We start from the raw sequence: 13,514 nt of genomic DNA, 5'->3' as shown, positions 1-13,514 counted from the left end.
TAATCTTATGGTTTCATTTCCTTCCTACATAATCACTTGACGTGCAAATAACTCAATTTACTGTTAGTAAGTAATTCCATTATAAACCTCGTTTGCTGGGAAAACCAGACTGCATCCATCATAAAATATGACAAGTTTGAAAGACAGGAAATTAAATTAACGTGTTAAATGTTGTGGCATATTATATGTTAGTTATCATGTAACGCAACATAAATTATTTTATCGATTATGATACATTTATCACGTAAAGTAAAAAAAAATCTTCGATTGATTGTATAACCAACATAAAAAAAAAAGAATTTCGTTATATAATGCTGCATACTTTTTTCTGTATATTTAAAGTATTCCTTCAAACATAAAATTATTACAGTAACAAAAATTGGGTATTGTCAGAAAATATTCTGCCTCAGAAATTTTTATAAGCCCAACTGAGCAGAAAATATATTTACTGATATGTTTAAATTATTGTAGTTAGAGATAACTTTTGCTGTGAAAATTAAAAAAAAAATAAAATAAAATAAAATAAAATAAATAAATAAAAAAAATACTACAATCTCATTACATTTTTGTACGAATTTAAATCAATATATATATATAGGATTTATTTTAGCAAAATATTTTAAATGCATCTGCAAGAAATAACTTTGAGGTTTATTGATATTTATTAACATATCTTAATCGAAATTGAACCTTTTCTTGGTAGTGTTAAATTTTAAAGCTTGGATTAAAATTATCCCAGCTAAACATTTTACTATTTATGGTTCTGGAGTACACGAAACGGTAAAAAAATGTCTGCAAACTGATATATTAATATATAATTGAGAAAAACTTCATGCATTGTGAACTTAAAAAGTAAAATAGAAAAAGTTATAAGTATAGGAATCAAGAAGAAAAATGAAGCTCTTCACACGACTTTTAATTTTCTTTTTTTTAAAGAAAAGTTTATTTAGATCATGTACTGGTCTCTTCAACTGAAATAAGCAGCGAAACTAAAAAAGAACTATACCGCTATATACATACTTACACAATAAATAAATCATGGCTATATATACACATCGTTTCACAGGTTTTGGGTATCAAGCTTCACAAATTACACATACTTAAAAAAAAAATAACCGGAATACCTCAACCAATTTGTTTTGAAGTTCTTTATACAGTACTGAAAATTGTGTTCGACTAGTCAATTCGTTCAAAAGATATTGAAAAATAAAAAGTACTTTGACTATGTAAAGATGTCTCCGAATATTTTAATAAAGAAGCGATTAGGTATTTTAATGATATAATTTAAATAAAATGTTTTCCAATGTCGAAAACCTTTCTCCCTGTAACTTAATCAATATGCAGATGTATACTTAACGCTATATGCTTTCTACAAAAGAGTATTCTTCTTCTTGTGTAAATTAGGAAATGTACCTTGTGAAACTAAATAAATTAGTTTGAATCGTCATATTAAGCAAAATTCATTCACAATAATAGTTTGCAATTATTTTGTTTATGAGTTGTTTTACTTTTTTTTCTGTCAATGTGTAACATAAAAACAGCAGCAAATAATTACTAAGAATCAAGATTACCGATTTATTATTATTATTATTATTATTATTATTATTATTATTATTATTATTATTATTATTATTATTATTATTATTATTAAACTAATACTATACTATACTTATTAACAAAATCGAAACTGTAGAGAAATGTTTTATGCGACTATTATATTACAAAATGAAAAAGGACTATGAATATTCACATTAGTATGAATATTGGTTAAATTTTTGGGGACTTCAATCTCTATCAGAAAAAAGGAAATTTATTGATAAATACTTTATTCGGGGTATTGGAGAACAAATATAGTAGCGATTACTGCTTGAAAAATATAGGATTAGGAGTGCCGAGTTATAGTGTAAGAATTCAATCGACATTGGTAGCACTAAACTCAAAACGCGAAGTATTGAGAAGAGTGACAATGTCTTATAACAATTTAAAATGAACATATGTTGGAAGAAACAATAGAGTATTTTTTACAAAAATTAAACTGTTTTAATTTGATGACAAGGGACTTGATTTTATTGTTATTATGTATCTTCAGAATATCTTTAGTTATAATCTTTTATTCAAAGAACCAAACTTTTACGTGGAAATATGACAATAAGTAACGAAGATTTTTTGCATGCCGGATATGCTATTTTAAGCAAGGTTGACCCATTCTTTACTAAATAGTTAAGTGAAGCTTTAATTTCCATAGTTCTGTAAATAGCATATTATGATATTGACTGTATATTAATCTTGTTTTCTAATTAGCTTGAATCTTGTAATTTGAATTTGAATATATTATCCTTTTGACAAGGGTATTAACCTGCTAAAATTCATTCTATACTACAAATTTTCTTATCTATTTTAATGACTATATAATGGTTTTATCATAGTGTTGTATTTTCGGCAATGAACTGTTCACAGCACTGAAAATAAATTATTATTATTATTATTATTATTATTATTATTATTATTATTATTATTATTATTATTATTATTATTATTATTGTTGTTGTTGTTGTCCTCTTTTATGTTGATTTATGTCCAACTGGATGATTTTGCACAATGCGCTTCGTGTTTAAAACTTTCATCTACGTCTTTTAGTTACGTAAATGTGCGCGTAAGATTAATTTAGATACGTTACTTGTACGAAAGAGCTTTCTCGTACTATACAATCTAAATTATCTCGATATTAAGTTGAGGATTCCAAGAGTAGTTTCTGAAAATAATACACTTTTATTTACCCTAAGTTTTTTTTTCTTTCTTTATGAATATCTCGATAACTATAAAGAACTGCTGTAATTACTGTTACACTTTCAAACTTATATGGTTTTAACTGGAAAATCTATTTAAAATTTATTATTTTTCCTTTTTTAAAAAAATCTAATACCTAATCAAGCTCTTAAGCGATTTTGACACACTTATTTGAAAGGACCACGAAAGATTTTAATAGTTTTCAACAGAATGGAAAGCGTCCTTCACCCCAAAATCTGCGACAAGCGAAACATTTAACAGCGAAAAAACAGCAAAGAGAAATAAATACATATATACAAAAGATAATATTAATGAAGTTAAGAAGAATGTATTGAAATATACTCTTAAAATGTGTGTTCAAGGAATAACATGTATGCAAAAATGTTGTGACATATGATGAAGTTCATTTAGTACAGATGTACATAAGCAAATAAACATACACAAAGAATAAAAGAAAACAACAGGTACAAAGAATTGCAATATGCTGCAACGAAGAATATTAATAAATTAAGAGTTGACAGTGCATCCACAAACCGTAATAGCTAATATAATTATAATCTATTGCTGTAATTGAGAACATAATTCATTAATCTGGACCGTCAGGCAATTAAGAGGGCAACAAATTTTAACCACCATTATTATTAGTTTTTCTTTTTCTTTTTTTAAGTAGAAGGAAATGGGAGCGAAGAATAAAGATTTAAATACAGGATAACATCACGGAATATTTCTTAATGTAGATACAGAACAAGAATTTCAAGAATGATTAAAAAATAAATAAAAATAAAAAGATTGTGATCTTGACCAGTAATTAGTTTTTGGATCAGGGGCCATACATTTTTTTTTAACATTCACTACAATCAAGTTTTCGTATTTTCTACGGAATAAACACACCATAGTGAGTTAAGTGATAGTTTGGGTTTGGCTACACTATATGTAGTTCTCCAGATATAAGGCCTACAAGAAAATTTTTGATTGAAATATATTGGATCAGGGGCCACAAAATTTTTGGAAGGTCCCTAAATCGAGTTTTTGTATTTTCTACGGAATAAGCACATCATACTGAGTTAAGTAATGGTTTGGGTCTGGCTAAATTGAGTGTAGTTCTACAAATATAAGACTACAAGAAAATTTTTGATTGAAATATATTAGATCTTTTGATCCAAAAAGATAACAATAGTAACAAACTTTTTATAATCTGTATTCTTCCTCCGGTACACAATGTTACGATAAAATTTCTGCCTAGCCAATAAATAGAGTTAAGTATGTTGTTTTCTCGGAAATATATTGCTCGTCACACCATAACATTTATTTTTCAGACGGATGTCAGTCAATTTTTGTAAAGTATAAGACAGACGCATTGCATTTACCAAGTTTTCTTCGTTGCAACACATTCAATAAGTTATATAAATGGTTTATACTCTTAAATTACTATCTTTTTCAAAATAATAAACTTAACGTTAAATATTTTAATTAGAAAAAAAAAATCTACTGATTTTTGCTTCAAGATCAAAATATAAAAAAAAGTCTAGTTAGTTACTTTTCTTTAAATTAAGGTTTTCCACATGATACAACTAAACTTAAGTTTTAAAAAATAATTTTCTTTTAGGTGCAACTATTTCATTCCGATTATTATAACATTACGAATGTCTTAAATGTTCTATCCTTTTTATATATGTAAAAATGGTCAGAATGAGGTGAATGATCTTTTTATGTACATTATCTTGAGACCAAAATTATTTTTCATATAGGTCCTTCTTATTTGTGACTGAACATTTTGCCGTACTTAAGGAATTTCTAAGGTTCATTTTATATTCAATAGATTACTATTTGACTACAATTACAACTTTACTCACCATTCAAAATGCTTACTGAATTCTAAAATGCATTTACGCATAAATGTAAAATCATCAAATTACAGAATACTATTAAAATAATTGTAATATGAGGTCAACAGATTTTCAGACTGTTAAGCAGAAAACTAAATACTTATCAAAAACACGCACATTTTACAACTTTCTTTGAAGTACCAAAATATGAAATAAAATTTTCATAGTACTCTTCGTTTTGATAATATTTTAAAAATTAAATTAAGTTGGGAATTTCGGTGAGCAACCACTATAAGTTATTCGAAGGTACCTGTACATTGAGTCCCTATTTTGATTTCTTTCAGAGGAATTGATATTCAAATAACCGGTGGAAACAGAAAGGCGATGAACGCACTTGAACATTAAAGTTCAAAATAAAATTTTGAAGTTATTACAAAGATTGAAGTAACCTTTTTTGAACTAATCTTGTATTTTTCAATTTCTATCATAATAAATGATAATAATAATAAATAATCTTTATCGCACACTTAAGTATAGACCACTTTTAAAAAGAGCACTCATTTTCTCTATCAGTATCTAAAATACATTTATGTGAGTGATTTTTCCTGTCTTTTTCTTTGTCAAAATATTGTGGGTGTTACTTTTCATAGCCCCATGAATTTCCTTACAATAGTAGATGTAATAGCAAGATTGAACATTCATTTAAATCTGCTTATATGTCAGAAAGCATTACTAAAACGCACTGAATATGCTGGTCAGATCTCAATACATTTTCACACTCTATATATACACAGGGTGTCTCAAACGTCAATTGACATGGGATAACTATGTTATTACCAGAGTTACAACAAAATGTAAAAGGGAAAACTGTATAATGTTTTCAATCTAAAGTGAAGATTTTTTTTTGAATCGGACGAGCCGTTTGGGCTGTACATTCTTTATGCTTCCAATGTTAAATGAAAATGCAACGTTGCCATTTACCAGGAGATGGATAAATTTTGTAAGAGTATGGTGAATGGAGGAGTGTTTGAAATGGGGTCTGGCCATCGACACGTAGCGTAAAACTTCATTCACATATGTTATGGGTCCAGGTAATTGGCAACGTAGCATCTTCATTTAACATTGGGCGCATAAAGAGTACAACCCAAACGGCTTGTCCGAATTAAAAAAATCCTTCACTTTAGATTGAAAACATCATATTTGGAGACGGTTTCTCCTCTTACATTTTGTTGTAACTCTGATAATAACAGAGTTACCCTATGTCAAGGGACTTTTGATACCCTGTATATTTCTAAGTTGATTAGATCCTAACTGACTACCATCACCCTCCCTTCCCCTTTTCAATATGGGGTCCGTCTTTCCCTCTCAATGGAAGATGAAATAATGAAGACACAAGAAGTCTATCACACACCAATGAAGGGAGGGATGGGACCCTAGCAACACCGACCATGCACACAATTAACAATTCTACTACATAAAAAGTAAAGAAAAATATTTCATGCAGTATATTTTATATTCATAATATCAAATATTAAAATACATTCAATACAAAACCATTGTTATTAAAATATTCTATATTGACAACAAAAACTGATATACTGTCAAATAACTCTCTCAAAATATTTCTTTAAATTTAAATTAGAAGAAATATCATAACAGAAGGGAAGCCAGTTAAATGAAGAAAATACACAACTGTGTAGTCAATTGTTCAGGTCCTTAAAAAAACCTAACATGAAGCTGAACAAAACCTGCTATATTAATCCTATGAAATATATGCCGCATTTAAGGAAATTCAACAAGAGAATTTTTGATTGAAAAATATATTGGATCTTGGATCAGAGGCCACAAAATTTTTGAACAGCCCCTAAATCGAGTTTTCGTATTTTCTACGGAATAAGTACATCATACTGAGTTGAGAGATACTTTGGGTTTGGCTACACTATATGTAGTTCTCCAGATATAAAGCCTTGATCCAATAATAAAGGAAGCGATAGGTTTCATCTGTGTTTTAAGAACACAAAATGGGAGACAGTATCTAGAGAAGATGAAGTTATAACAAACGTACTAAAAGAGGCTGATAAAGAAGAGGAAAAAATCCTAGTGCATATTTATATTAAATAACTACGAAAAAAGGAAGTCCCCGTGAACTGGAAACGCGCCATAATGATAGTACTAAATAGAAAAGGACACTAAGAAGATCTACGAAATGAAGACCTATAAAGCTTGTTTTTACACGTTACAAATCATTACGAAAGTACTAATGCAAGGGACTCGCCTCCAAGAAGAACAAGACTAGTTTTAGAAATCGAAATCCTGCTCCTTTTGTGCTGACTTTACTGACTACGGAAAAGTGCTTGGTCGACGAACATCTAGGCAGTTATTAATGTTCTAAATCTAGAGGTGTCAAAGAAGTATATAATGTTATTGCTAATACCTCCAAACATCCGTACAGGGTGACACTATAATATACAATATAAACGAACATGATTTTGCGCTGCGGTTTTTCGAGCTGGGAGAACAAAGGAATAAATATAAACGGGGAATACCTAACTCGTAGTAGTTTCGCTGATTACATCTTTCCTTCCGCAAACATTACAGAACTGCAAAACAGATGATGTTAATTTAAAAAGCACGAAAAACGAACAGATAATGATTATGAAAACTGCCAAAATTATGTTCAACAACTTAACAAGAAGTTCAACGATAGAAGTTGAAAATATGAAATTATAAGAAGGAATGCCTATGTCTGTCCAGGATAGATTTCTATGAGGAACAACATTAAAAAAATCAATATTACGTGAAATGCATTAGCAAGGAAGAGCTTCATACTAAAGAAACTGTCAATGTGTTTGTGGAGTAAAAATCTTCAATGAAGGTAATCAACTCATTTGACATGAGATGGACATATAGACAATTACAAAACAGACATCTGCCGTCTGCAAATAGCAAATTCAGACATTTACCGTTTGCAAATAACAAAATCAGACATCTGTCGTCTGAAAATAATACAATCAGAGAATTATATGATACAAATAATCCAGAAAAGGGAGACAAAATTACATGAATGACAAGAGTGACAGATACCGCTTTGAAAATAAAGTCATTGAAGCAACAGTGGGTCGGATATGCTGTAAGAGGGTGATAGGTAAATGAAAGCTTTCCTAGATGAATACCAAGAGACAAGAAGACCTAGTAAAAGTCATCTTTCAAAGTATGTGAAGTAATACAAATCAAGAAGCACAGCGGAGTAACGTGGAAAAAGAACTGCCGAAGAGTAACGGTTGTGAAAAAGAAAAAAAAAAAAGAAAAAAAGGAAGACATTCATTTACCAGTGTTTTAACAATAATTGACGATTTATCATTTGTGTCGTCCTTGACACTAATATTCCATTCCTACTTTCGTCCTTGAGTTCTGAAACACATTCCTTTCTGTAAAATATTGTCAGCAGGTAATAAAACAAATCTGAACGTTTAGTTTCAGATCAAACACCCAAACTGTACCTTAAATATATATTTTGCAATGCTCATTTAATGCTTCATATACATTACACTATTGCATAACGTGATACAAAGTGAGGATAGTCTGGACCATATTTTCTTAAAGTAATTAGAAGAATCATAAGTATTTCCACACTGTAACACAATAGTTTAATGAATAGGATTGATGGTATAAGGCACTATATAACACATATTTACTCTTTATTAAAATGTGCTACCTTAGCACTTACTCATAAATACAATTTTATGTCCATATCTAAGATACTTTGATCATTTCATGTAGTAGTATAATTTAGATGAAGTCATATCCAGTTGAAGCCGCAACATATTTTCTTCATTTAACTGATCCTTTCAAACATCTACGTATTTAAGTTAAAATTTCCTTGTTAAAAAAAAAAAAAAAAAAAAAAACTTTTATTTACAATTAAAATCAGTACTTACTTATGTTTCGGCTCTTTCATTATCACTTTGGCTGGATCAGTCTTCCGAATTTCACTTTCCCTAACTGCTTCTGTCAGGGATTTGAATGCAGTGACATGTATACTGGAGAATAAAAAAAAAAAAGTAACATATTATTTTACGTCTAAAATGTATTATGTTTCTTACCATACTCCTCTGAATTATTGTGCAGGTCTACTTGTTATTAAAAAAAAAAAAAATATTTCTTTCTTACCGTATCTGTCTGCAACTTGTGTCAATTAACTAAATGTTTATTAGCTACAATGGAACGAAACTCAGTCTCATGAAAACCAACTTATAGACTTTTTCTTTTTTGTTGTTCTAGTCGATTTTATGGAATTTCATATGAATTTACTTAAAGCACAAGCTTCTAGTTACTTTTTTTATTCATGACAGAGCATATACACGAACTGCGAAATAGTGCTACTTCCTAAAATATGGACTTTTATTTATATATATATATAAAAAAAAAAAAATCATCTGAAGACCTTCCAACTCCAACAGAAATACGGAAAAGGGAAAATTAGAGGATTATTCTCAGAAAATAAACACATTTCAATTGATTTAGGCTGTCACAAAATGATGATCTTAAAATGGATTGCGTTGTTATTTGTTCAGCACTGAAACAATTTGAGATGTGAAACTACGGTTCAAGATGATATAATAATAATAATAATAATAATAATAATAATAATAATAATAATAATAATAATAATAATAATAATAATAATAATAATAATAATAATAATAATAAATAATAATAATAATAATAATAATAATAATAATAATAATAATAAAAAAAAAATTAATGTGTTCAAGTGCCAATACTCTCGTAACAGGAATTGAACCCGGGAGCCACTGCATAAAAGGCACGTGCTAGCTACTTTAGATGACTATTTTAGAAGTCTGACTAGATCAGGCCCACTATTCTCAAAAGAGTTTCGCGCTCACTATCTGAATGCGGCTCACACTAGCTGAGACTCGCACTCACTCATGTTCGCGTTCACTTGGGACTCAGGCTCATGATCGCTGTTCACTTATGGCACTTATGCTCTGCAGTATTACTGCGTCCGAGAGCCTGAGCTCACAAGTTGGAACATCTTGTTATCTACTAGAACAGCAAGTTTGAACAACTCGTTAGCTACTAGAACATCAAGTTTGAACAACTTGCTAGCTACCTGAATAGCAAGTTTGAACATCTCGTCAGCTACTAGAATAGGAAGTTTGAACATCTCGTTAGCTATTAGAATAGCAAGTTTGAACATCTCGTTAGCTACTAGAATTTGAATATCATCTTAGCTACTAGAATAGCAAAGAGGACTGCAAAATGGATTTTCGGCGCTCATCTGAATGAATATAACGTAATCGTTGTAGTTTTATAGGCGACTTACTTTTACATTTATTTTTTAATTTGATTATAATCCTTCAATTTTCCATTTTGCCATTCTCCTAATGAAGTAAAGCGTTAAATAAAATAAATGAAAGGAAAACTTGAATCAACAGTTTTGAAGAGAAACACGTGCTGACGACAGATAAAAAGAAAGGAAGAAAGAAACAACAGTAGGAGGTATCTACTTTTCAATGGATTCTAAAAAGGAAGTTCATTGGTTCAGTTTAAACATATTCACCACATTTTTGACGAATATAAAGACAGTTATCTCTTTTTAAATATTAAGATGTACTTTACAAATATAATTTAAACAAATCTACAAAGCTTAAGTGGAAAACTTAGAATTATTTACTAAATTGCATATTTTGCTTTATTAAACACGGAGTATGGAGTATGAGCCCTGAGGGGTCATTGCAGCAATGCTAACATACACATTTAAAAACACATTTGTGCAAATATGTAAAATAAAGTAGTTGTTTTTTACTTACCTATTATGTTCATAAAAACGCATAATTTTGTGTGTATTATCATCCAAAGCTTCTGTAAATAATTATCGATCATAAGATGCAGAACACGTAGTACCAGAAAAATACCTTTACTTCTATACTTACTCAACAGATCCATCACAAAAACTTTTTAAACTAACAAATAAAAGTATAATTGTTTCTCATTCAATAACAGTAAAACCATTCCATAATTTATTTTAATGAACTCCCAGGGATTAAATTCTAATCTGATTGGTGAAGGAGCGCAACCAAAAGTCATCTTGACGCAAGAAAGTAACATTAAGCATATAGCTCTATCAAAGTAATGTAACTTGGTGTATTCAACACTAAATGAATACAACTATATCCCACTAATGGATCTTGATGTATTAAACACTAAATGAATATAACTATATCCCACTAATGGATCTTGGTGTAATAAACACTAAATGAATAGTTCTATTTCATTAATGGACTGATATATTACATCCTTAGTGAATACAATCCTATCCCACTAATAGACTTTGGTGTATTAAAAAACTAAGTGAATACAGTCCTATTCCATTAATGGACCTTGGAGTATTAAACAGTAAATGAGTACTGTCACTGGAACTGTTGTCCAGTAGTCTTATCTACAAGGTGTCCGGAAATAAATTTAATTGATAGCTGTATAATCCATATCTGCACTTTGGTTAGCCACCAACCCCAGCTAGGTCACTACGATAGAACTGAATCAGAGAGGTGGATCATTATTGAATCTGGACACTAACTGTATACAAACCTAACCTAAAAATGTTGTATGTGTAATGCGTGTCCTTTATTAATTAAACAGGGGATTCAGTGATCTTGATAGATAAAGATATCAATTACATAATGCTTACAGGGCACAAATATTGCTGGAAGGAATGGAAACAAACAGAAGTAAGTAACCAATACCAACAAAATGATGCACATTTCATACGTGTATGCTGCTGTTAATTAAAACTATTACCATAATATACGCATCGATAGCATGTAGTCTTAAGTGAGCAATTTGTTGGAGGAGCTATGACGCCCTATGAAATTGGTGTGGAAGCTGAGACCCTCGGATTTCCTCTAAATTTAGTCCCTATTTGTTTCTTATTATTCGTAGTCAATAATACTGAAGTACTCAAAACTAAAACCAGATAGTTACGTGAATACGTCTGTTTGGTTGGATTGGATTTGATTTGAGTTTGGCGACCCTTTCAACAGCGAGGCTATATGTGTACACCTGCGGTCATCCTGGACACATCCCACCGAAAGTCGATTTCCTGCCAAACAGTAGCCAGCATTTTGGAGATAACGTCCGCGATGGCTGTTATGATGCGATGTTTCAGTTCATTAACATTATCAGGTAGGGGAGGGGTGTACACCTTATCTTTCACAAACCCCCACAGAACGAAGTCAAGTGGCGTGTAATCTGGAGACAGCGGCGTGTAATCTGGACAGGCAATTGGTCCACCACGACCTATCCACTTATCTGGGAAACACTGATCAAGAAATCCCCTTACGTCTATCAGGTACTGCGGCAGAGCGCCATCTTGTTGCCACCATAAGCGCCCATCGTAGTCATCTTCATCTAATTGTGGAACAAGGAAGTTCTGGAGCATATCAAGGTAGACAATGCCGGTGATGGTGCTCTCAGTAGAGAAGAATGATCCATACATCTTTGCTCTGGAAACAGAGCAAAACACGTTCACTTTGGGGCTGTCACGAACCAGCTCCACGTGCGCATGTGGATATTCCGTTCCTCAAAAACGACAATTGTGTGTGTTGACTCGGCCGGAAAGATGAAAAGTTGATTCATCACTAAATACCACATTGTTCAAAAATGACTCATCATCACTAATGTGACCCAACATGGTAACACGGAATTCATGTTGGGTATGTTTATCCGCTTCATTCAGTGCTTGAACCAAGGACAGTCTGTATGGCTTCATGGACAAATGTCTACGCAATACACGCCAAACAGTGGTCTGAGGGATACCAGTTTCTTGTGATGCACGTCGTGTAGATTTTCGAGGGCTGTGGACAAAACTCTCCCTAACTGATTCCAGCACGTCGTCAGTCACGGGTGAGCGCCCTGGAGCCTTTGTGTGTCGTACAGAACAACCTGTTTCAACAAATGTCTGGTGTTATTTGTACACTGTTGGACTGCTGGGAATTGTGCGCGAAACTTACGCTGTATACTCGATGCTGACTTCGATTCTTCAAACCAAAGCACACACTTAGCTCTTTCCGCACCAGTGAAAGTTTCCATTTTCAACGACTGACCGGTTGCGTCACGTGTGGTCAACTCCGCAACTACTGACTACGTGAGTCAAACCTGAAGTGTTTTGCAGTATAATGATATATAAACGAAGTCTGTATGTGGTTCCAATAAAGAATTATAACTGATTGAACTTGTAAACCCTATAAAGAATCACCCTGTATATATATATATATATATATATATATATATATATATATATATATATACAGTCGGTAAAATTCAAACAGAAGGACGTTAAAAGCGCTATCCCTAAGCTTTCTGCTCTGAACATATTGACCAAATATATCCGTAAAGAAGAAATCCTGTGAAAAAATGAACTTTTCCTACAGTGTTAAATACTTAAATGAACTTCATTAAAGTAATAATAATAATAATAATAATAATAATAATAATAATAATAATAATAATAATAAAAATAATAGCAGCTTTAATTTTGCCAACTGAACTTTACTTCTTCTAGTAGAATATCTGATGCTTATAGTAAAGTGTTTTCCGAACGGAGAGCGAAAGGTAAGGGTAATTTTATTATTATTATTTTTAAAAAAAGTATTTGTTCTTTGTCGATAGTAGCATTTTCTTGCAATTTGAACTTAGGCATCTCAAGAAACAGATATGACAAGACCTATAGCTTTCAGGCATTGACAAGATAATAAGGTAACCAAAAACGGTTTCAGTAATAGGTTAGGATGCATAAATTACACATGCAAGCTAACAACGCAATGACACATTGAAAAACAACCAACAGAGCCTGCCCTGCACTGAACACCTGACTCAAAA

General features: G+C 31.2%; 1 protein-coding gene across 10 annotated transcripts in view; it reads right to left on the bottom strand.

The window, feature by feature from the left end:
• ATP8A (ATPase phospholipid transporting 8A1) overlaps nt 1-13,514 on the bottom strand; it is a 777,495-nt gene that overhangs the window by 45,862 nt on the left and 718,119 nt on the right. For all 10 annotated transcript variants that reach the window (XM_081752482.1, XM_081752481.1, XM_081752477.1 and 7 more), the window contains one exon: nt 8,552-8,653. In XM_081752482.1, the coding sequence (XP_081608608.1) occupies nt 8,552-8,653 (102 nt within the window). The remainder of the gene's footprint in view (nt 1-8,551; nt 8,654-13,514) is intronic.

The sequence above is a fragment of the Thermobia domestica genome, chromosome 3 (genome assembly GCF_964235325.1).
Source record: "Thermobia domestica chromosome 3, izTheDome1.hap1.1, whole genome shotgun sequence".
Classification (NCBI taxonomy): domain Eukaryota; kingdom Metazoa; phylum Arthropoda; class Insecta; order Zygentoma; family Lepismatidae; genus Thermobia; species Thermobia domestica.
The sequence above is the reverse complement of the archived record's forward strand: the minus strand, read 5'-3'. Positions and strand labels throughout refer to the sequence as shown.